At 31.7% G+C, this 23,517-nt stretch overlaps 11 protein-coding genes across 11 annotated transcripts; 7 read left to right on the forward strand and 4 right to left on the reverse strand.

Annotated features, from left to right (window-relative positions):
* Positions 1 to 548: 548 nt before the first annotated feature.
* SLM1 (phosphatidylinositol 4,5-bisphosphate-binding protein) lies at positions 549 to 2,936 on the forward strand (the record flags this gene model as incomplete). The annotated part of the gene is made up of 1 exon (XM_011276163.1): positions 549 to 2,936. One exon carries the CDS (start codon positions 549 to 551, stop codon positions 2,934 to 2,936), a length of 2,388 nt encoding a protein of 795 aa, XP_011274465.1.
* A 427-nt stretch (positions 2,937 to 3,363) lies between these two features.
* Positions 3,364 to 4,827, reverse strand: ALG11 (alpha-1,2-mannosyltransferase ALG11; the record flags this gene model as incomplete). The annotated part of the gene is made up of 1 exon (XM_011276164.1): positions 3,364 to 4,827. The coding sequence occupies one exon, from the start codon at positions 4,825 to 4,827 to the stop codon at positions 3,364 to 3,366; it is 1,464 nt and encodes a 487-aa protein (XP_011274466.1).
* A 273-nt stretch (positions 4,828 to 5,100) lies between these two features.
* On the reverse strand, positions 5,101 to 6,134 carry MOB1 (Mob1p; the record flags this gene model as incomplete). The annotated part of the gene is made up of 2 exons (XM_011276165.1): positions 5,101 to 6,037; positions 6,115 to 6,134. The coding sequence occupies 2 exons, from the start codon at positions 6,132 to 6,134 to the stop codon at positions 5,101 to 5,103; spliced, it is 957 nt and encodes a 318-aa protein (XP_011274467.1).
* Positions 6,135 to 6,337: 203 nt separating this feature from the next.
* BN7_3219 (Calcium-binding mitochondrial carrier protein) lies at positions 6,338 to 7,529 on the forward strand (the record flags this gene model as incomplete). Its single annotated transcript, XM_011276166.1, has 2 exons — positions 6,338 to 6,380; positions 6,694 to 7,529. The coding sequence occupies 2 exons, from the start codon at positions 6,338 to 6,340 to the stop codon at positions 7,527 to 7,529; spliced, it is 879 nt and encodes a 292-aa protein (XP_011274468.1).
* A 298-nt stretch (positions 7,530 to 7,827) lies between these two features.
* Positions 7,828 to 10,014, forward strand: PFK26 (6-phosphofructo-2-kinase; the record flags this gene model as incomplete). The annotated part of the gene is made up of 1 exon (XM_011276167.1): positions 7,828 to 10,014. The coding sequence occupies one exon, from the start codon at positions 7,828 to 7,830 to the stop codon at positions 10,012 to 10,014; it is 2,187 nt and encodes a 728-aa protein (XP_011274469.1).
* Positions 10,015 to 10,232: 218 nt separating this feature from the next.
* BN7_3221 (putative metalloendopeptidase) lies at positions 10,233 to 12,413 on the reverse strand (the record flags this gene model as incomplete). The annotated part of the gene is made up of 1 exon (XM_011276168.1): positions 10,233 to 12,413. The coding sequence occupies one exon, from the start codon at positions 12,411 to 12,413 to the stop codon at positions 10,233 to 10,235; it is 2,181 nt and encodes a 726-aa protein (XP_011274470.1).
* A 588-nt stretch (positions 12,414 to 13,001) lies between these two features.
* Positions 13,002 to 15,818, forward strand: SEC24 (COPII subunit SEC24; the record flags this gene model as incomplete). The annotated part of the gene is made up of 1 exon (XM_011276169.1): positions 13,002 to 15,818. The coding sequence occupies one exon, from the start codon at positions 13,002 to 13,004 to the stop codon at positions 15,816 to 15,818; it is 2,817 nt and encodes a 938-aa protein (XP_011274471.1).
* A 386-nt stretch (positions 15,819 to 16,204) lies between these two features.
* BN7_3223 (cytochrome c oxidase subunit IV family protein) lies at positions 16,205 to 16,660 on the forward strand (the record flags this gene model as incomplete). The annotated part of the gene is made up of 1 exon (XM_011276170.1): positions 16,205 to 16,660. One exon carries the CDS (start codon positions 16,205 to 16,207, stop codon positions 16,658 to 16,660), a length of 456 nt encoding a protein of 151 aa, XP_011274472.1.
* Positions 16,661 to 17,286: 626 nt separating this feature from the next.
* HPM1 (protein-histidine N-methyltransferase) lies at positions 17,287 to 18,366 on the forward strand (the record flags this gene model as incomplete). Its single annotated transcript, XM_011276171.1, has 1 exon — positions 17,287 to 18,366. One exon carries the CDS (start codon positions 17,287 to 17,289, stop codon positions 18,364 to 18,366), a length of 1,080 nt encoding a protein of 359 aa, XP_011274473.1.
* Positions 18,367 to 18,569: 203 nt separating this feature from the next.
* Positions 18,570 to 19,763, forward strand: COG5 (Golgi transport complex subunit COG5; the record flags this gene model as incomplete). Its single annotated transcript, XM_011276172.1, has 1 exon — positions 18,570 to 19,763. One exon carries the CDS (start codon positions 18,570 to 18,572, stop codon positions 19,761 to 19,763), a length of 1,194 nt encoding a protein of 397 aa, XP_011274474.1.
* Positions 19,764 to 19,907: 144 nt separating this feature from the next.
* On the reverse strand, positions 19,908 to 23,462 carry HOS4 (Hos4p; the record flags this gene model as incomplete). The annotated part of the gene is made up of 1 exon (XM_011276173.1): positions 19,908 to 23,462. The coding sequence occupies one exon, from the start codon at positions 23,460 to 23,462 to the stop codon at positions 19,908 to 19,910; it is 3,555 nt and encodes a 1,184-aa protein (XP_011274475.1).
* Positions 23,463 to 23,517: the final 55 nt, after the last annotated feature.

The raw sequence follows: 23,517 nt of genomic DNA on the forward strand, positions 1-23,517 counted from the left end.
GGCAGAGACACCTCTTTGTATTGGAAAGAGCTCCGCCCATTGGCGGTGTCTTAGGTATATAGAAGTTGGAGCCTAGACAGAGCTCGTAGGCTTCACTGTCCAGCCTACTGCCTAGATTCCAACAAAAGTTAGACAGAAGCTCCAGAGAGCTCGGCCAAGGAAGTTTAACATAATTCCGATTCTGGTGCTGCTCTTACCAAAATGCCAAAAGCGAGAGAAAAAAGCCAAAAATCACCAGCATTTTAAAAAAAATGGAATTCAATTTGGGAAACCAGCGTTCTTGAAGTTGGGAATCGTGACTTTTAACAACAAAACGTTTCAAAGGGAATTTTGTAACATTCTGTTTCTGATCACAAACGGTGAGATATATCAAGTCGTTTTGCACATTTTTTTTTGGTTTACTCTTGTTTGCTGCTTTCAATTCTTTTCAGCTTTTGTATTTCCCAATATCATTTATACCTTCTATTGTTTTATCCCCCATCAAAAGTCATACCACCAATTCAGGAACAATCCCCAACAGCACAACTTCACACAAGAACCTTTAACAAATGTCAAGAAACGGTACTATGGAGTCGAACATTTCGAACCAGTATTACCAGCATCAACAACAGCAGAATCTTCAGCAGTTGCAGAACCTGGAAAATAATGTTCACAATTATCAACAGTCAAAGTCCTTCACAAGCTCTGATAGTCGAAACCGTGCCATTGCTGAGGTATTGAACCCAGGTTCAGCTGTCCCCCAAGCTGAAGCCCAGAGTCAAACCCAATCCCATCAAGCCCAACAAGCTGCTAACTATCAGTCTGCTGTAGGCCGTACAGGTTCTGTTGCTTCAGCGGCTATCAATTCCAATCCAAATCAACAAAAGATACACCACCAACCTTCACAATCAAGAAGAATAAGTACACAATCAGCAGTAGGAGGAGGTACAGATCCAAGAACTCCATTTGCTGTTCAAGTTCCAACAAAAGCTAATCCAACAGAAGTCCTGGCTTTTAGATTTTCAGCTTGGAGAAGTATCATAACTTCATTATTACAATACTTGACAGAGATTGTTAGTATCCAAGATGAAGTTGTTCGTCAACAAATTAGACTATCTCATGCAGTAAGTTTCCCAGCATTCCAAGACACTTCAAAGACGAATCAACCTATTCAACATGGTGAAGATACTATACACCAGAATTTTTTCCTTCCAGTAGGCAATGGCTCAATTCATGATTTACCAAATGTTTTAATTAATTTCCATTCAAGCTCTGCAAATCTGGCTTCTAAAGCTTCCAAAGAATTAAACACAAATGTTATTCCAAGATTAGATGATTTAAGAAGAGAGTTACTAGTGAAAATTAAAGAAATTAAAGGTCTAAGTTCGGATTTCAAGAACAATGTTGCTAAAGAAGTTGGCCAAACTAAAATGGATTTACAACATTTTTTGAAATCTATTGAAGAAGCTAAATATAGTGCTCACAATGTCCAACCAAAGAATGATCCATACTTAACAAAAATTACACTAGAAAAACAATTAAAACGTCAATTGGTTGAAGAAAATTATTTACATGAAGCATTTATTAATTTACAAAGTTCAGGTAAAGAATTGGAAAAAGTTGTTGTTATTGAAGTTCAAAATGCTTTAACTGTTTATGCTAAATTATTTGGTGAACAAGCACAAAATGTTTTCGATAAATTAATTTCAAATCTTGATTATGGATTTTTAACAAAACAACCATCTTTTGAATGGGATCAATTTGTTGCTAAAGATAAAAATTTTATTGATGAAAACTTACCAAAGAGGGATTACAAATCAATTCAATATGATAAAATTAATGATCCATTAACTTTTGAAGTTCGTTCTTCATTTTTAGAAAGAAGATCAAAATTCTTAAAATCATATTCAAGAGGATTTTATGTGTTGACTCCAACATTTTTACATGAATTTAAAACAGCTGATCGTAAAAAAGATTTATTACCTGTTATGTCATTACCATTAGATGATATCGAATTAGAAGAACATTCCAAAAGAGAAACTAATCAATATAAATTTGTTTTGAAAAAAGTCGGTAAATTATCTTCACATAAATTTATTTTCAGAGCTGAAAGTTATGATTTAATGTTAAATTGGTATAATGATATCAAAAATTTGAAAAATTTATCAAGTCCAACTAGTAGAGGTGTTTATGCTTCAAAGCATCATACTGCAAAGAGTCAATTATCAAGAGTTAGTACAAATACTTCAAGAGTTGTTAGACCAAATTCAGCTCATGGGTCAGCTAATGATACTGCAACTATATTATCTGCCCCTAATAATAATCAATCATTACCTCAAACGTCTTCAACTCCAATACCTCAATCCATGATTGGTCCTGATGGTGTTATTTACAAGGCAATTGGCTCAACAACTGATTTAACTCAAACCCCTCAACAAATACAAAGACAATCATTACCACCTGATTCACGTCAACAAACTCAAACCCCAGTCCAGCAACAACGTTATTCATTACAATATGCTCCTCAAGGACAACCTCAACAACAATTATCCCCTTACCCAACAACCGCACCATTCCAAGATAATCATTATCCTGTTCAAGTTCCTGCATCTACTCAATCAAATCTACCTGTTATTAATAACCAGTACCCTCAACAACAACAGCAATTATCTCCTCATCCACAACAATTTTATAGCTTACCTCAAGAACACTATTTATCAACACCAGCAATGTATGTTGAAGCACCAACACCTTTAATGAATAATTATGCTAATAATAGTCCACAGCAAACATCAAAATTTAGAAACTCATTAGATTCTTATCCTCAAGCTAATAGAGCTCCAAACGAATATGAAGCAGACGGTAGTGGTTTATCAGAAGAAACAGCTAAGACTACTAAAAAGGAAACTCATACTGGAGAAGAAGGATTTGGTCAAATGTTAAATCAACATAGATAGTTGAGAATCAAACTCAAAAGGAAAAAAGTCATCATCAAAGAAGTTGTCATTATTAATTTGATTTTTTTTTGTTTTAAGTTTTCATTTTTGTTTTCAATTCATTATCAACGATTCATTGTTTTTTTATAAAAATTATTTTTTTATTACTTGCTTCCTGTTCTCATTTACTCCCCCATATTTTAATCAAGTGTAAGTTTTAATTTCATAAAGAACTGCAGAAATATGTTTTTTTTTCATTTTATCTGCTCATTATATTCATTTTTTAATTTATTTTAAAAAGAATGACATTAACATGTATCAATTTTTTTTAGTGTATATTATATTATCAGCATTCATATTTAAATTTACATTAGCTTAAATACTGTGAAGTTTGAATTGTATGATATTACCATATTGTAGCACATATAAGACATGACTGTTGTATTGATTAATTCTTTATACCTTTGACTATAGAAACGATTAATCCCACGAAGAAGACAATTCCTAGAATTAAGAAATTCAACTTTGGTGAAGTTTTAGGAATTTTTTCAATTTTTCCAATTGCTTCAATCCATTTTAAATCGAATGTTTGATCAGAAAATTTTGTTAAAACACATTCCTTACCTCTTTTTGTGATTTGTAATTTTTCATCATTTGTTAAAGAAGAAACTTCAATGAAAACTTCTGATAATGAAGGATATTTTGATTGATCATTTAAATTATTAAAATCTGGATCTGTTTTATCTTTAAAGAAAAATCCAGTTCTATTATTGATTGAATTATGATCAGATTGTTTTTGTAATTTTGAATCCCAAGGTACTACAATATCTAATAATGGACCAGCACTTGCATGAACCAATGGAACAAGACCACTTGCAACGTATTCCACAACAGCAATACCAAAATGTTCATTCCACATGGCATTTAAACCAAATGAAGATTTTTGTAAATATTGTTGAATAACTTCATATTTAGCATCAAGAATGAATTCAATATGACTTTTTGGAATTTTCAAATCATTTGCTTGTTTTTGTAAATCTTTAACATAATCTTCATCAGATTTACCTCTTATAGATCCAATAAGTACTAATTTTGGAGCTTTTGATAAATTTGTTATTGTTTGTAAAAAAATTGAATATTCTTGTAATATTAAACCATGTCTCTTTTCAGGACGAAATTGAGCAACAGATACTATGGTATTTTCCCTATTCCAACTTGAGCCATCATCTAATTTAACAAAATTTTCAGTTGAACAAGGTGGATAAATTATACTTATATCTTTATTTTTCCACCATATAGATTTAATATGATTAAAAGTCCAAGTAGAATTTGTTGTTGCAATATCAGCATAATAACCTGCAATTGTATAGATAAACATAAATATTTGCCAATAGATATACTTGATAATTTGTTTTAATCCATAAATAGAAGTGAATGAAGGATTTAATTTACCCAACATATCTTTTGAAATAACTGGATAATGTGTATAAGTTAAAATTGGAACTCCTAAAAGATAATGAATTAATAGATAAGTGAAAGGGTACCCCATAGTTTCTACCCAAACATCAGGCTTGAATTTGGTAGCAGCTTCATAAGCTAATATAATTGAACCAATAGCTTGACCTAATAAAGTTAAAATTGGCCAAGTTTTAGGATCAACTAATGATCTATTATTCAAGAATATGAATTTTAATCTATTATTCTGAACTTTTGATAAATCAATATTGAATCTTTTATTCACATTGAAAACAATCTCATCACTTGAAGAATCAATATCCCCTGTATATATCACCACTTTATTGGATCTATTATTGTTTAATGTAGCTTCAACAGCTTGCCAAAGAACACGTTCACCACCACCACCAGCGTTACAATATGGATGGAAATATCCAAATGTTTTCCCAGAAGACATGATTTCTAGCACTTTTGAACAACAAAACCTCAAAACCAACTATGACCAGTTTCAATTGAAAGTTTCAATCAAATCAAAAATTTTGTTGTTGTATTTTGTTTACCATACAAAAAAATATCAAACGTATGGAATTTTCAACACATAAGCGGAATCGCGAAACAGAACACCATATACTAAAATTTACTAAAATACTACTATTTGAAAACTACAATTTTGCTTTTTTTGGTTCATAATTTGCGTGTATTTATCCTAAGATGAACGTTGATCTCCCCTTTAAAACCCATTTGTATATCCATTGAATTGTTGTTTATTTTGTTCCTTGTTATCGTCATGTACCAACATCTCTATCACCAGATTTTGTAAAGGTCCGAAATCTTTATTTGCAATTAAATTGAACTCATCTGAAAATAACAAGAAATGTTTAAAACTTGTATTTAACAGCGTGTTAAGTCCCAATTCTATAACTTCATTGAAATGATGACAATAAATATGAGCATAAATACGGAACAGTCTCTTCATTATGGTTTTAACTAATGATTGGAATTGTGGAGGGAAAGGTTGATTAGCCATTGATGGGAAAATATTTTCATCATCTAATAAAGATTGAATCCATAACATAAGAGATTCAACATATTTTGGAGCACTAACAGAGACTGGTTTTGTTAAATTGGAATCTTGCCATAAATATTCATATTCACTTGTTGCAGTCATTCTTGGACATGATTTTGGAGAGCAAAATTCCGTTATGGTACCATATAGCATATTGATTTGATTATAGAAATCCACAACATGAACAGCTAACCATTCATTTACGTTTTCATCTTTTGGTAATTTAACAGCTTGAGCCAATGCTATTCCAGATCCTAAAGTTGATTCCACAATTGTTTTAATATCTTTATGTGTTGTAACTGAATTATAATTTTGATTATAGTTATTGTTATTATTATTGTTGTTATTGTTTGTATTTTGACCGTTAATACTTGGTGTAGAGTTATTCCATTGTGGTTTTAAGGAAGGTTGTGGATATGGGAATTGTTGAAATTGTTGTTGTTGAGCTCCATTTATATTATTATTATTGACACCATTGCCATTTGAATTCGGGGTATTAAATAAAGGCAGAACGGGAGATGATCCATCTGGAGAACCATTAACTTGCTGATTTCTCTTGAAACCTCTTGTTGTTTTTATAGTATGACCATTATTCAAGTGTCTAAGACCAAAAGAAATGTTAGTATATGATCAAAGCTTTATAAACAAGACACAAATAAACAGATCAGTAATACATACAAACTCTGGAAAAAAGACATGATTCCTTTTCAGTTCTTTGTTGGGTATCAGAGTGAAGGAAAAGAGTGATGATAATGAATAGACCGGTTTCCCTTTTATTAAGAACTTGAAAGATCAAACAAAGTGTCAAAAATTACAAGGTTAAACTGATTTTTCGTGTTTTGATGTTTTGATTTCAACTTTTCGCTAATTTTGTTTAGAAATTTCCGAAAAGAGACACAAAATGGGCGATGAGCCGGTAGACTTCCCAAATAGGAAGTCAAATGGTATTTATCGTTGGATAGCGATGGCTGAAAAACTCGTGATATAACGAGATTTACAACTTCTCGAGATTGAAAAAGTGATAAGAAAGTGGTATTGTGACATGTTATTGTTACAAATATGAGCTTGATCAGAAGGTCAAGGTCATGTCTGAACACGTTGATAATAGCTGGTCAAGAAAAGCCAAAGATATAGTGAGTATTGCGTGAACTTGGATGTTTTTTTGAATAAAGTTGGATATTATTTGAAATAGTTTCATTCTACCGTGAAAAAGCGAAATTCTAGATATTAACAATGATAACTACAATTAGACTGCAGGTTTCACAGGTGGTGCTGTCCAAGTTCTTATAGGTCAACCATTTGATCTTGTTAAAGTTAGATTACAAACTGGTCAATTTGATTCTCCAATAACTGCATTCACTTCAACTTTAAAGAATGAAGGACCAAAAGCTTTTTATAAAGGTACATTAGCTCCATTAATCGGAGTTGGTGCTTGTGTTTCTGTACAATTTTATGCGTTCCATGAGGCAAGACGTCAATTATTGAAAAAATTTGGTGAACCAGGTCAAAAAGAATTAACTTTAAAACAATTTTATTTAGCTGGTGCATTTGCAGGTATTGTTAATACTCCAATCACAGCACCTGTTGAACAATTAAGAATTATATTACAAACTCAACCATCCGGAGCTAAACAGATATATAAAGGTCCAAGAGATGTTCTTTCCAAGATTTATCAAACTCATGGCCTTAAAGGTATATTTAGAGGGTTTAATGTAACTTTAATTAGAGAAGCTCAAGCATATGGTGTTTGGTTCTTAACATATGAATTTTTAATTCAAAATGCATTAAATTCAAGAAATGGAATCAAAAGAGCAGATATCTCTACACCAGAATTATTATTATACGGTGCATTAGCAGGAGATGCCCTGTGGTTATCTTCATATCCATTAGATGTGATCAAGAGTAGAGTTCAAAGTGATGGATTTGGTGGTAATGCAAAATTTAAAAATTCATTAGATGCAGCAAAGCAAATTTGGATTTCACAAGGTGCATTGGGGTTCTGGAGAGGTATTGGGCCTGCTCTTGTGAGAGCTATCCCATGTAGTGCTGGTACATTTGCCACTGTGGAACTCACACTCAGACTTCTTGGATAGAGATGAAATAATTAATAAATGTGAATATTCTGGTATAAAATTATAAGTACAATTGAAGTTTTTCCGAAACGCATCTCCTGATTATAATTAGAGTACTATCGGAAAAACCGTTCCACACACATCCACACACCGATGGAATCCTTTAAACTTTTAAATTACACAACAAATGTTTTGTTTTTAGTTTCTTTACAGATAATTTTAAATATTAGTTAAATTTTGTTGTTGGTATTTGAATCAATTGACATTTTGGTTTCATAGCTGTTGTTAGTCCAGGAAATTCCCATTTGTCACATCATCAATGAGTGATTCCCATCTACATCCACCGGGAGAACCAAAGCAATCTTATTATTATAGTGACAATGCCATTGCTTCAAGTTCAGAAGATGAAGCTACACCACCAAAACAACCATCAAATGCTCCCCATTTGAAAGAAGATGTTTTCCAACAACCTGTTAAACATGTTCCAGACGAAGTGAAGGAAACATCAGTGAATCCTTTCAGAACAGTGTCGGATTTCAACAAAAGACCCTTGACTGATACCCCAGTTGGTTCTTCAAGTACATCTCCAAATTATTCAAACATTAATTCTGAATCTGCATCTTCTGAGAATTCACCCGAGTTAAGACCTTCAATTGATAGAGTATTAAGTGTTCCTCCAATCAAATCAAATAAAAGAAGAGCAACCGCCATTGATGTTCCTGGTGTCACAAAATCTAAAACTTCCCCAACTGGTCAAGCTGGTCCAACTGAAAGTGGTTCAAAATTGGTTATTGTTATGGTTGGTCTACCTGCTAGAGGTAAATCTTACATCACAAATAAATTGACTCGTTATTTGAATTGGTTACAACATGAATGTCGTGTTTTCAATGTTGGTAATACAAGAAGAAAAGATGGAAACCATTATGGTCCTTGTAATGGTCCTTTACCTGATGAGCAAGAACACAATCATAATGAAAATAGCGGTGCTGAACATCATGAACAACATGATGCTAGTTTTTTCAATCCTGAAAATCCCAAATATAAAAACATTAGAGAAAAATGGGCAATTGATACTTTAGATCAATTATTAGATTATGTTTTGGAAGGTTCTGGTTCTGTAGGAATCTTTGATGCAACTAATAGTACAAAGCAAAGAAGACAAAAAATTATGAAAAGAGTTCAAGAAAGAGATAAACAAATTAAAATTTTATATTTAGAAAGTATTTGTTCTGATAAAGAAATTGTTCAAAAAAATATAAGATTAAAATTAAGTGGTCCTGATTATAAAGATATGGATCAAGATTTAGCATTAAAAGATTTCACTGGAAGGTTAGCAAATTATGAAAAAGCTTATCAAACTATTGAAGATGAAGAAGGTTTACAATATATTAAAATGATTGATGTCGGTAAAAAAGTTGTTGCTTATAATATTCAAGGTTTCTTAGCATCTCAAACGATTTATTATTTATTAAATTTCAATTTGAAAGAAAGACAAATTTGGATCACAAGACATGGTGAAAGTGAAGATAATGTTAATGGTAGAATTGGTGGAGATTCAAACTTAACTCCAAGAGGTCAAAAATTTGCAAATGCATTATCAAAATTTATTGAACATGAAAGAAATGTTTTCCGTAAATCTCAAAATGAAAAATATATTGAATTAGAATCAAAAGGTGAAATTCATAATATACCCACAGATCCAAATTTTCTTGTTTGGACAAGTATGTTACAAAGAGCTATCCAAACTGCAAAACATTTCCCAGATGATGAATATTATGTAAAAGAAATTAGAATGTTGAATGAATTGAGTGCAGGTATTTGTGAAGGTTTAACTTATGCTGAAATTCAACAAAAATATCCTGAGGAATTCAATTCAAGAGTTAAAGATAAATTAAGATATAGATATCCAGGTATTGGTGGTGAATCTTATTTAGATGTTATCAATAGAATGAGACCAATCATTAATGAAGTTGAAAGAACTACAGATCATGTCTTATTAATAACCCATAGAGTTGTTGCAAGAGTATTATTAGGTTATTTTATGAATTTAAATAGAGATCATATAACAAATTTAGATGTTCCATTACATTGTGTTTATTTATTAGAACCAAAACCTTATGGAGTTGAATGGTCACTGTTTGAATATGATGAAACAAAAGATTGGTTTTATAAAGTTCCAAAAGATCAATTACATCAGAAAAAAGTTCAAGAAGTTGATGTTGCTTTTAAAGAACGTAAATATTCAGTTGTACCAACTTTACCACCAAATCTGAAACCAAATTATAGTACAGGATCAGTACCAAATGTTAATAACTTACCAGGATCATCATCATCATCCTCGTCAAATCCAAATACTATAAGAATTGGTTCAAATAATCCATTGGAACAATTGAATAAGGCAAGAGGTAATCCAAATTTAAGTAAAAGAAGTGCATTTGAATTGGAAAAATTAACTGAAAAATTATCAAAATTAACAAATAATGGTAATAATCATGATGGTAATTAATTTTAATGAATGAATTTTATTTCAAGATATAATATATCAAGATACAATATATTTTAAGAAATGAGCTGATATTATGATGTTTATATATAATGATTTTTTATATAATGGCTATGAAATTTAACGTAACTACATATTACTATAATCATAAAAAACACATGTAATTGATATATTTATATATTATCGAATAATAACAGGATAATCATCTTTAACGATCCAAATTATTGTAATTTTGTAGTATATAAAACCCCAAGAGAATCAACCCAATTTCCAACAGCACCAAATAATCCAATAATTTCATAACCTTCAGGTGCTTCTAATACACCTTCACCACCACCATTTGTATTACCACAATAAGGACTTACTCTACCTGTATTTGTAACAATTTGGATAGCATCAACCCATAATCCACTTCTAACTCTTAAATGAGCAATATATTCACCTGGCGATAGATTGAAATCTGTATAATTACCAGTTTGTTTACCAAATAATACACTTGAAGTTCTTCCACTATATTGTTGGATTGGTTGTTGATTTTGTGGTGATCCAAGTGTTTGATTTTTGAAACCAGAGATTAATGAACCTAATTTATTTTTATATTCTCTATTTGGTAAAGGTGGAGCTGATGTTGAAGATTGTTGATATGATGGTGGTTGAGGTGATGCACCACCTGAACTTGTAATAATTTGAATACCATCAATAGCACCACCATGATAAATTCTAACAGAAACAACTCTTGTTGGATCGAAAATGATAGGTTGACCTGGTGGTGAATTTTTACCAACAATATTTGATTTGATTGCAGTTAATTGACCTCTACCTAAACCAAAATCTGATTGAATGAAATTTGAACTATCAGAAACTAATTTTTCAAAATCATTAGCATCTGTTTGATTACCATCAACTGTTTGGATATGTAAAGAAATTTTACCATTTTGTTTATCTCTTGGTAATCTAGATTTAATTTCATCAACTGTAACATATATTTCCTTTTGAGCTCCTTGACCTCCAATAGATTTTGGTAAAAATTCAATAAAACCTTCAGCTAAATCACCTGGGAAAATTTCAATTGCATAAATACCAGTGGCAGATTTTAATAATGCAGCTTTATTACCAACAGGTAAAACTGATGCCTTACCAGATACAGGACTATTCTTAGCAAAAGTTGGATCTAAGAAATCACTTGGTAATGTAAATGAACGATGATGTAAAAATCTTAATAAATCTAATCTATGCCATGTACATTCATCTTTTGGTAAGATTGGTACAAGACCATTTTTCTTAGTTCTTGTTGAATATGATTCTCTTGTTAGGAATGATCTATTTAATGTAACATAATCTCTCAACATAACACCATTACGTTGATGAGGACAACCTAATAAATGTCCAATTTCATGCATAAAAGCACCCAATGTTATTGCCAAACATTCCCAATAAGATCCACATTCATTAGCATCATTAGCAACATCATTAGTTCTTGGAGAGGTATCCAAAAATGCAGGACAGATATGTTCAAAATAAGCAGGCCATGAATATAACCCATGAGAGCCAAAAATTGCTAATCTTATTCTATCATCACCACCACCAAGAGCAGCATGAGTTAAAATCATATTTAATTTTTGATCATAAGTAGCATCAAGGTACATAACAGCGGCTTGAACTGGTTTATTTGAATCAGTGAAAGGACCACCATAATTTCTTAATTCATCCATTGCAATACCAAATAATCCACCAGTGTTATTACCTTTTGAATTTTGTTGTGCCAAATTTGGATCTCTTAATTCTTTTAAAGTTTTCTTAGAACGAATAACATGGATTTTAATTGTACTTCTAAATCTTTGATTATCTTGTTCTTGTAAAAATTGAGTATCTTTAGTATATTCTTCTGCAAAATTAAAAGTACGATTTCCAAATCCAGCTCTAAGCATTTGTTCATTTGTAAAAGCTTGCATTAATCTAGCACCAACTCTTAATTTCTTTATAGCGATATCTAAACCATTCCCTTCTTGAGATTTTTTTTGGGGTGTTGAGTCAAAAGTAGCTGGTGAATCTTTAGCTAAAAGAACACAAAGATGAACAGGTCTATTTTGTAATAATGGGACATAATTGATTGTAAAACCGACACTATAAGGCTTATTTTTATTGGTTTGGTCATATTGAGGGAACCCACCAACAACTTGTCCTTGAGAATGGGTAAATGTCAATGGATTTTCACCAGGTTCCAAATGGACTATAGCCTTGAAGAACCCTTGGTTCACTTCGTAATGTAATGGAGGAAATGCATTCCCTTGATGGCTCACTGTTAGTACCCCGGACCCAGATACCTTGGACTCCCCATGAACAATGAGCAATGGAGTGTGTACAGTCCCATTGTGCTGAACGTTGTATATCTTGATGGACATCCTGGTAATCACTTGCAAATTCTTCTTCTGTTTGATTGAATATTGACCTCCTTCTTATTAAAATCTCAAGATTTGTTTCAGCCCACGTAATACTTTATACACTTTCTGCCCGAACCACCCAGCGCACCTTCAGGGGGTTTCCCGGCTGTTCTGAATTTGACAACGAAGTGGTTTTGAAAACAGATCAAATTGGTGTTTTGGAATCGAGATCAGCTTGTTGGTGGTTCGTTTAACAAAAAAGCTTAGTTGGATCCAATTAAACTTGTGTTTTTCTGGCTCAGAACAGGAATCCATTGTTTACACATAGAGAACTGTCTATTTATATCGAAGATTACAATTCGTTTCTAGTTTATTTGTTGAAATTATCGTTTGTTTTGGTTTCTTTGTTGTTGAGAATTTCACACTTATAGATTCCGAGTAATATCAATAAGAAGTCAACGCGTTCATCTTCCAATTTGCTCTCAACAGAACCATCAAAGTAACTAATCCTTGGTCAGATTTGAAAACCCCAATAAGAAGCTATATATTATCATATCAGATCTAAATTTTAAGTACATTATAACTACCAATTAACTTTATTATCAAAAAATGTCCGGTCATAGAAGACGTCACTATCCACAAGCTCAATATCAAGTAAATCAACCAGCTGCAAATATCCCTCCAGCAGGTCAAGCAGGTGTTGTCCCAGGATATCCAGGTCAAGCTCCATATGCTGCTAATCCAAATCCAGCTTTAAATGGAGTTAATGGTGTCCCAGGTGCCCAAGGTGCTACTCCAGCTTATTACACACCAGGTGCTGCTGCTCCAGTTGCAGGTGGTATCAATGGTTATCCACAACAAGGTCAAGATCCAAGCATTGATGCTGCTACTCAAGGTTTCAGTAATATGAATATCCAAGGTATTCCAACTTTACCTCAACAACCTACTCAAGGTTATCCTCAACAATCAGTTTATCCAGGTGCACCAGTAGCACCAGTTGCACCAGTTGCAGGTGGTTATAATGGTATTACTTCACCACAAGATGCTGCAAATGCATTGAGACAAACTTTACCATTGAATCAATTATATCAAACAGATTTATTGAAAGAATTACCACCTCCAATTCAAGATCTTTCATTACCACCACCACCTTTAGTTATTCCATCTGATGCTACTTTAATCCCAAATAATCCAAATGCTAATACTCCACCAGAATTTACAAGATCAACTCTTAATGCTATCCCAACTACTCATTCATTATTGAAAAAATCAAAATTACCATTAGCTTTAGTTATTAGACCATATATTTCATTGAAAAATGAAACTAAACCTGTTGCTACTGTTGGTGATGCAGTTATTTCACGTTGTCGTCGTTGTCGTTCATATATTAATCCATTTGTTCAATTGACTAATAATAATACAAGATGGAGATGTAATTTATGTTCTTTAGTTAATGATATTCCTGCCGCTTTTGATCATGATGCATTCCAAAATGTTCCAGCTAATAGATATGAAAGATCTGAATTAAATCATTCAGTTGTGGAATTTATTGCCCCAAAGGAATATGCTGTTAGATCTCCAGAACCTTTAACTTATGCATTTTTAATTGATGTTTCTATTCATTCAATTAGTTCAGGATTATTAGCAACTGTTGCAACTACTATTTTAGAAAGTTTAGATAGAATTCCAAATGAAGATACAAGAGCAAGAGTTGCATTCATTGGTATTGATTCTTCTTTACATTTCTTTAATATACCAGAAGATACTGAAGAAGGTGAACCTTCAATTTTGGAAGTTCCAGATGTTGATGAACCTTTCACTCCTTCTCCAGATAATTTATTAGTTAGTTTAAAAGATGCTAGACAAAATATTGAAAAATTATTATCAAATTTACCAAATTTATTTGCAAATAATGCAAATCCTTCATTTGCTTTAGGTCCTGCTTTACAATTTGCTCATAAATTAATTGAAAGTTCTGGAGGTAAAGTTATTACTTTTGGTTCAACTTTACCAAATGTTGGTATTGGTAAATTAGCATTAAGAGATGAAGAATCAGTTTATGATAAACCAAAAGAAGCTTCAACTTTATTAAGTGTTGCTAATTCATTTTATAAATCATTTGCAGTTGATTGTAATAAATCTCAAATTACAGTGGAATTTTTTTTAACTTCTTCAAGTTATCAAGATGTTGCTACTTTAGCTAATTTACCAAGATTTACTGCAGGTCAAACACATTTCTATCCAGGTTGGAGTGCTGCAAGTATTGAAGATGTTACAAAATTATCAAAAGAAATTTCAAATACTTTAAGTTCAGATATCCCATTAGAAGCTGTTTTCAGAGCAAGAGGTTCAAGTGGATTAAGAATGAGTGGATTCTATGGTAATTTCTTTAATAGATCATCAGATTTATGTTCATATCCAACATTCCCAAGAGATCAAAATTTAGTTGTGGAAATGTCTATTGAAGAAAACATTACAAAACCATTTGTTTACATTCAAAGTGCAATTTTGCATTCAACTCATTATGGTCAACGTAGAATTAGAGTTATTACAACTGCAATTCCAACAACTTCAAATATTTCAGAAGTTTATGCATCAGCAGATCAATTAGCTATAACAAGTTATTATGCTCATAAAGCTGCAGAAAAAGTTTATTCTTCATCATTAATTGATGCAAGAGATTTATTAAACAAATATTTGATTGATTTATTAAATGTTTTTAAAAAAGATGTTGTTGCAAGTAATACAGGAGGTATTTCACCATTAATGTTTTCAACTAATTTAAGAATGTTACCATTATTAATTCATTCTTTAACTAAAAATATTGCATTTAGACCAGGTAGAGTTCCATCAGATCATAGAGCTAATGCATTAAATTTAATAGGATCAATTCCATTACCTCAATTAATTAGATTTATTTATCCAACAGTTTATTCATTACATGATATTCCAGATAATGTTGGTTTACCAGATGAAGAAACTGGAGAAATTGTTTTACCAGATGCAATTAATGCAGGTGCAGAACATTTTGAAAGATATGGATTATATTTAATTAATAATACAACTGATTTATTCTTATGGGTTGGTGGTGATGCTGTTCAAGGTTTAGTTAATGATGTTTTCGGTATTCCAGATATTTTCCAAGTTCCAATTGGTAAACATGAATTACCAGTTTTAGAAAATGATTTTAATGAAAGAGTTAGAAATATTATTTCAAAAGTTAGAGAAAGTCATGATACTGTTATGTATCAAAACTTGTACATTGTTAGAGGTGGTTCTACTGCTGAACCTATCAATGCTGCTAATGCTAGAGAAGTTTCATCATTAAGATTATGGGCTGCTTCTAATTTAGTTGAAGATAGACATAATAATTTACCAAGTTATCGTGAATTCTTATCAGCAACAAAAGAAAAATTATCTCAATAGGCTATGTGAGCTTGTTGTAATTTATGTATAAAAGAACTGTTTGTCATATTAATAAGAGGAAGTAAAATATATAAAATGTGCTTTTTTAAAACTAGAATTGTATCCGATATTATACCGCAGTGTCTCGTAACAACTATAATAAACCGAAATATACCCAATGCAGCAATTCCGACCAGCGAATAGAAATTTGTTTAAACCATTTTTAAATTTTCACGAATGATTTTTTTTTTCCCAAACAGTTTTTGGAAATCAGTCAAAAACAATATTTGAAATCTTTTTGTATACGTTTTATATAAGGGAGCAAATTAATTTGATAATCATTTTTATTCAAAAAGTTCAGGAACTTATATAATTGTGATATCTTTGATAAAATTAACATAATAAAGATGCTACGTTCATTTGCTTCAACTTCTAGAAATGTTGCTAGAATTAATCCAGTTAGATTAGCTTCAACTCATGCAGTTTCAAATGCTTCAATTGTTGAAATAGAAAAAAGATGGGAATCACTTCCATCAGTTGATCAACAAGATATTGTTTCTCAATTAGCTGAACGTCAAAAATTACCATGGGGTGAATTAACTCAAGCTGAAAAAAAAGCTGCTTGGTACATTTCTTATGGTGCATGGGGTCCTCGTCGTCCAATTCATCCAAAAGGTGAAGCTGGTAAAATCGCTACTGGTGTCGCCATTGGTCTTGGTGTATCATTAACTATCTTTGCTACAGTCAGATATAACTCTCCTGGTGCTCCAAAAACCATGAACCGTGAATGGCAAGATCAATCTGATGAATACTTGAAATCAAAGAATGCTAATCCATGGTCTTCATACTCTCAAGTCCAATAAGCATTTAATATTCATCAGTAAATTACAAGTCATTTTCAACAATACATTCATACACACAAACCTCTTTTATTAAAAAAAAAATCAAAATCTATTAGAACAAAAAAAAATCATATTATGATATAATAATAAATCTTTCTATTCAAAATGTTTTCTCATTATTTATTATAACTTTACACACAATATTTTACGGAATCAAGTTTTTTTTTTTTGGCATTTTTTTGGATTGAGGAGATCAAGATTAAATATTCTTACAACTTTTGGATCATTTAACGTTTGAAACAATTTACAATATCATAATTAATTTATCATTTTATGTTCCAATTTGTTTTTTATTTTTTTTGAATTTCCACATATCATTCAACGATTATCCATTAGCATATGAATTATATTAAATATAAATCAATTTCATTCCAAACCCCATGTAGAATATCACTTTTCATAATCTTTGTAATGTAAAAATGTCATGTTTTCTACTCGTTGAATCTTCGGGGACTGAATGTCCCTAATAGTGCACCAACCGCACAGATCGCGAATTTGGGCAAAAAAAATTAAATTTTGTATAAGCGATGAGATTGAATTTTGTATGAGAAAAGTTGGAATTAGTTGAAGTATAAGACAGATTAAAGATGTCATTTTCGTTTGGATTCAGTGCAGAGAGTGACGATGAGTTCATAGAGTCCGGAAATACTGCTCAAATCAATCATAACGAACTAAAATTGGATCAAAATCCATTGGATGTGGAAAATTCAGAAGCTAAAGCTCCAAAAATTGAAGATTTTAACCAAGTTTTAGAATCTTTGGTGGATGTTAGAATAACATTTGAAAAAGTTATCACACCACAAGGTCAAACTGTTTTCAGAAGAGAATTATTTGATGTTAAACATCAATTGATGAACGAAGAAGGTAGTGAAAAACAAGATGAAGAATTTGGTATATTAATGGGTACAGATACTTCAGATCTACAAAGAAACATTTATGAAGGTGGGTTGAAAAGTTGGGAATGTTCAATTGATACAGTTGACAAATTGTCTGCTTTGGAAGATCAAGTATTGTTCAATGGTGAGATTGTAGAATTAGGCTGTGGTACTGCTTTACCTTCAACTTATCTTTTCCAAAGAGCTTTAAGTTCTAATTTATCAAATATCAATTTTAAATTATCAGATTATAATCATTCAGTATTAAGACTTGTTACATTACCAAATTTAATTATTGCATGGTGCTCAACATTATCATCTGAAAAATTATCAAAATTACAAAAAAGTGGTGATGAAGAAATACCTATTGTTGATGATGAACTTCAATTAACACAACAATTGTTAAAAGAATTCTCAGAGACTTTGAAAAGAGACAACATTAAAATTGAATTATATTCAGGTGCATGGAATAGATCTTTTTTCAACTTAATCACTCATTCACAAACATCATCAAAAATTGGTTTAATAATCACTTCAGAAACCATTTATTCACCAGAAACATTGCCTATAATAAGTGAATTGATTATTGAATTAGTTTTTCACTCTAAAACACAACAAAATGGATCTCCTTTAGCACTTGTCGCTGCTAAAGATATATATTTCGGTGTTGGAGGTAGTCTTGTTGATTTCGAAAATTATTTAACCACAAGAATCCAACAAGGTTCAAAATTCCAGTTCCAAACTGACAAAGTGAAGGCTGGATTACAAAGATCAATCGTTAGTATACGATAAAATGGATAAAATCAGTATTATCGATTGTATTTCGAAAGAGTTTATTGTAGAAACTTGGTGAAGTAGTGGCCTGAAACCAAAAGAGATTCGCGCATAGTTTAGAAATTCGCCCAAAGGTATGTTTATACTATACGAGAAGATCACAGTTTGAAGCATTTGAATGGGCCCTTCAAAAGTCTGAATAAGCTACAAGATCTCACATTATGGAAGCAGAAAACAACGACCTCTCTGATTATGATACTTTCCTAGAGAAAGATTTCAATTCCATTGGGTTTGCAAACGATCTTTTATTAGCTACAAACTCAGATCAAAATGAATTAGATTTATCAACTTCAATAAAGAGAGTCAAATTTGATATAAATAATATTGATCTGAATTTAGATAAGATAAGTGCTGAAGATCATGAACAATTGATTGAAGAGATCCATAAAAGCAACCAATCAAAAGAATTATTTCAACAACTCTCAACACCTTTAGACCACGTAAACATTTCATATAATAGATTAGAGAAAGATATTATAGATCCTTATAAAGAGGCTACAAAAATTCAAGATGCATTGAAAAAGCTACATTCCACTTCATATCTATTGAGAGCTGTGACTTATTTCTTATATCTAGCTCAACAAATTGAAGAATTATCAACACCTGATAATTTTGATTCAAAGATTAATAAAAATTCTGGATTTTTAGTTAAACTAGCTAAATATCATCATCAATTATCTGCTCATTTCAACAAAAATACAAACTTGAAAAGCTTAAGGATAACCAGGGAATATGACTTAATTGCCCAAGAGAAAAATAATGATTTATTAAGAATATTGAAAAGTCAGGTTAAATCAATTAATGAAATTTCAATAAAATCTAAATCAGAACAAGAATTGAAAGATATATTCCATGCATTTGTCTTATCTGATAGATTGGTTCTCTATAACACAGTTTATGAATTTTTGAATAATAATGTTACACTTTCAGTGAATTTATTAACTAGGGTATTAAATTCTCCAAGAAATATTGAATCTGCATTAGACGAAGTTGCTAAAAAGGCATCATTAGTAAACTATATCGGTGAAACTTTGGATAAAATTGATTTAAATGAAGTATCTGATAATAGCTCCATTAAAAATTCAAGTAAATCAGTGTTAAATGATTTATTAAATTTCTTAGAAATGTCAAATTTATTATCAATTTTTTGGAGAGATACCGCAAAAAAATTTGAAATTAAATTCAAAGAAACAATGAATAGAGGTGGACCCGTTGGTAAATCTTTAGCAAGTTATAAAGAACAGATTAGAGCGTCGATAGTGAAAAAAGTCACACAAAGTCATTCAAGCATTAAAAAAGATGGTATTGAAGTAAGGATGATGTTGAATGCTGTATCATCACTAGATAGGAAATAAAATTATTGAATGCTACATGATATTTATCTCAATCAATATATAATACACATTCATTAAAAAAAAACGGCATAACAAAAGTCTCTATATAAACATACAAAACAAACAAAAAATTCATTGTCTCATTAACTATTCAAAAGAATATAATTACCACAGTCTTCTATTACTTCTCAGAAACACTTTCTCAACGTTATATCTATTCTTTAAAGTGTAAGGTAGTTTAATTGGTCTTTCTGTACCTGGTATAGCGCTTGAAGGTCTTTCTTTAGCTGATTCTTGTATTTTTGGTAGAGCTAAATCACCAACAGGGATTGGTGTTGTATTCAAAACAATCTCCAGAGATCTGTTTGTAACAACATCAAACAGAGAATTGAAATTTTCCTTAATGACATTCAATAAAATGTCATATTCAATAAAATGTAAACTCAAATTTAGGAATTTCTGATAATCTTCTTTTCTGCTTATGATTGTCTTTTCGGTTGTATCTAAATTTAAATTACCTAGAAATGGATACATAAAGCTGAAAAAATTATATTTATCAGTTGGTGTAAGTTCAATTCTTGATTTGAGGAGTTCAGGAAACTTCATGTAAAGATTTTCAACACCAACAATTAATATCGCTTGAATATCACAGCAATATTTAACGCCATCTCTATTGAAATAATACAATGGAATATATTTTAGAACATCTTCTTTAGTCCTGTTTGCATCAAAAGTAGCATGTTGTAGACCATAAGGATAAGCTTCACGAATTTTCTTTCTTTTTTCTGTCTCTTCTTTTTGTGACATGATTATTCTTTTTTCTTCTTCAAGTTTTGCTCTTGCTTCATTTTCTTTCATTTCTTTAATCTGTTGTTCAGCCCTATATTCAGCTAATTTTTTCAATTCTTCTTCCTTTTTCTGCTCTTCATTTTCAAAATTGATCAAAAACTGTTGTTCTCTTTCCCTACGTTTTGCAATTTTTGCAGCTTCATACTCTTCTCTTTTCTTTTGATCTTCTTTTTCTTTCAATAATCTAGCAGCTTTTTCCTCTTCAGTTTCAATATGAGGTATATGCTCTGGCTTAGAGATGGGTTCAATAGGATCTTCAACATGATCTGAGGTTGCATTGTTACTATTTGATCTTTTCATTGTTTCAGGTTTTGTAACTGATGGTTTGAATAAATCTTGTTTACGATCTGCATTATCTTTCATGTGACTTGAAGTTGAATTTTCAATTTTATTCTTTGGCTGGAGCTTTTCTTTATGTTTCACAGATTCCTTATGATCCCTATGATCTTTGTGATCCTTATGTATTTTGTGGTTTGTATTTTCTTTCTGCTCCTTGCGAGATTCACGACTTTCTTCTTCATTAGATCTTACTTTAGAACTTTCTCTTGACTTATATTGATCATGAGCTTTATCATGTTGTTTAACTCTGGTTTCCTTATCCTTTTGTTTATGATCATGTAGTGGTTTAGATGATTGCTTTTGTTGTTTTCTTCTCTCTGGATGTTCAACAAAATCTTCTTTGGTGTTTGATTTTCTCTTTTTAGAGCCTTCACGTTTTTCTGATCTATTACCAGAGCCTGATTTAGCAGCAATAGCATCTTTAATCAGCTTAATTTCATCCTCATCTCTAACAAGTGAATCTTCAGCGAATTCTAGAACACTTTTACCAGCTTTTGAATCTTTTGAAGGGTTAGATCCAGACTCGAGCAACAATCTAACAGTATCTATATGACCTTTACCAACAGAGTTCATTAAAGGTGTAGTACCATCTGCATCATAAGAGTCAGCATTGCAACCGAAAGCTAAGAATAAATTAACAATTTCATGGTTTCCATATTTAGCAGCAACTCCTAAACTTGCCTTATCAGGTTTACCCCCCAGGCCGAAATATTTACCAACAAAAGCTTGATTATCTTTCAAAGCATTACAATATAATTCTGATTTTCCTTCTTTTGTTGCCAGTTCAACAAATGTGTCATCATATTGGGTATGTTCCCTCAGAGAAAGACTATCTTTACCTTGCTCCTTTAATCTTAAATAAGCTTTTCTCATCAGATCTTTTACATAATTTGTATCTTCATCCTCTGGAACTGAATCGAATGCATTATCACCATTTGTATTCCTTTTACTTGGATCTGCACCAAATTTCAATAGCAGTTCAATTGTAGGTATATGCATGGATACAGCAGCATCAATCAATGGCGTATCAAGATCAGCTGCACCTGTTTGTTTATTAGGATCAGCTCCATTTTCTAATAATAGCTCTACAACATCCGTATGACCTTTCAAAGCAGCCTCATGTAACGCAGTATTACCAGCATAATCACTATCATTAACGTCAGCTCCTTCTTCAATCAAAAATTTAGCTTGCTCATAATGACCCTTTTCACAAACTTTTTGTAATTTAAGTCTACCTTGTGTATCTCTTGAAGTTTTCATTTTTTTGGTGTTGTGTCTATGTGGCGAGCTTGATTTTGACGCGCTTCTTCTATCTAGTCGTTCTTGAATTATCTTTTTGTGATAATCCGAGTCCTCTTGATTTGTTTTATTTGGAGTGTCACTGTCATTTAAGTCTTTGGTGATATGGCTATTTATTCTAGATGCCTTAGGGGAACCTCCATGTACTGTTTCGGCATCAGAATCATCTTCAACATTAACTTTTACTCTATCTCTTCTTGGTGTTCTGTTGAATTCAATTGTATCATCAACATCTGAAAGTTCATCGTCATCATCAATATCTGAAAGTTCATCGTCATCATCATCATCAAATATATACCTTTGAGAACGTTGCTTTTGGGGTGAAGCAACAGAATTTATTTCGGATGGAAGCTGTGACAGAGGACTTGTATTTATATCAGTATGTATTGATGGTTGTTCTTTTGAGATAGTTGTGGATGAATTTAGTTCTGTAAGTTTTTCTGATTCGTTTGAATTACTAGTTTTTTCATGCTCAACATCTTGAGGTGGTTCAGATGTAATTTTATCTGTTGATGATGATTTTTGTGAAGATTTGTCTTTGTCATTTGATTGAATTTCAGCTTTATTATCTTTCAACTCAGTATGATTTTGATCTTCTTTGGGCACATCTTGGTTGTTGAATTCTTCCTTTATATCAGTTGACTTCTCATTTGTTGGTTCATTCTTGTCTAAATCTTTCTCTAAATCTTTGTTTACGTCTTCATTTTTTTTGGACTCTGAAGCCAATGTACCTTCTTTTACTTTCTTTAAATAGTTGGAAAGTGAAAATGATTTGGTTTTTGGAGGTACGGATTCCACAGGATTTTGATCTATAAATTTGGCTTTTTGTGATTGTTGATCAATATGATGATTTTGTATAGTAGTTGAACGTGGCTTGCCATCATCATTCTGCTTATTATCCTCTTGAGAATCTATCATATTCACATCCTTCTTATTCTTGTCAACATTATTAATGTTATTATTACCTCCATTGTCTTTCGGTACATTTTGATTAGAATCCGTATTTTTACTAGCAGCAGAATTAACCCCCTGACTAGGTTTATGCACTTGATGCTTTGAAAATGGTGAAACCTTATGAGAGAATATGTTTGAACTTGATGTTGAACCACTTCGACTAGCACCTGAAGATGATGAATGGTGGCCCACCACGCCGGGGCGCTGACTCTGCCCATGACCATGTGACTGTGTCTGTTTGTGCTCTCTGTGGTGCTTATCCTGCTCCTCGCTGCCCATGTCCGCAATTGCTTATGGTTGATACCGCCTAATTCGATTGTTTTTGTTGATGTTT

Source organism: Wickerhamomyces ciferrii, contig 00087, assembly GCF_000313485.1.
Source record: "Wickerhamomyces ciferrii WGS project CAIF00000000 data, strain NRRL Y-1031 F-60-10, contig 00087, whole genome shotgun sequence".
NCBI classification, from domain to species: domain Eukaryota; kingdom Fungi; phylum Ascomycota; class Saccharomycetes; order Phaffomycetales; family Wickerhamomycetaceae; genus Hansenula; species Hansenula ciferrii.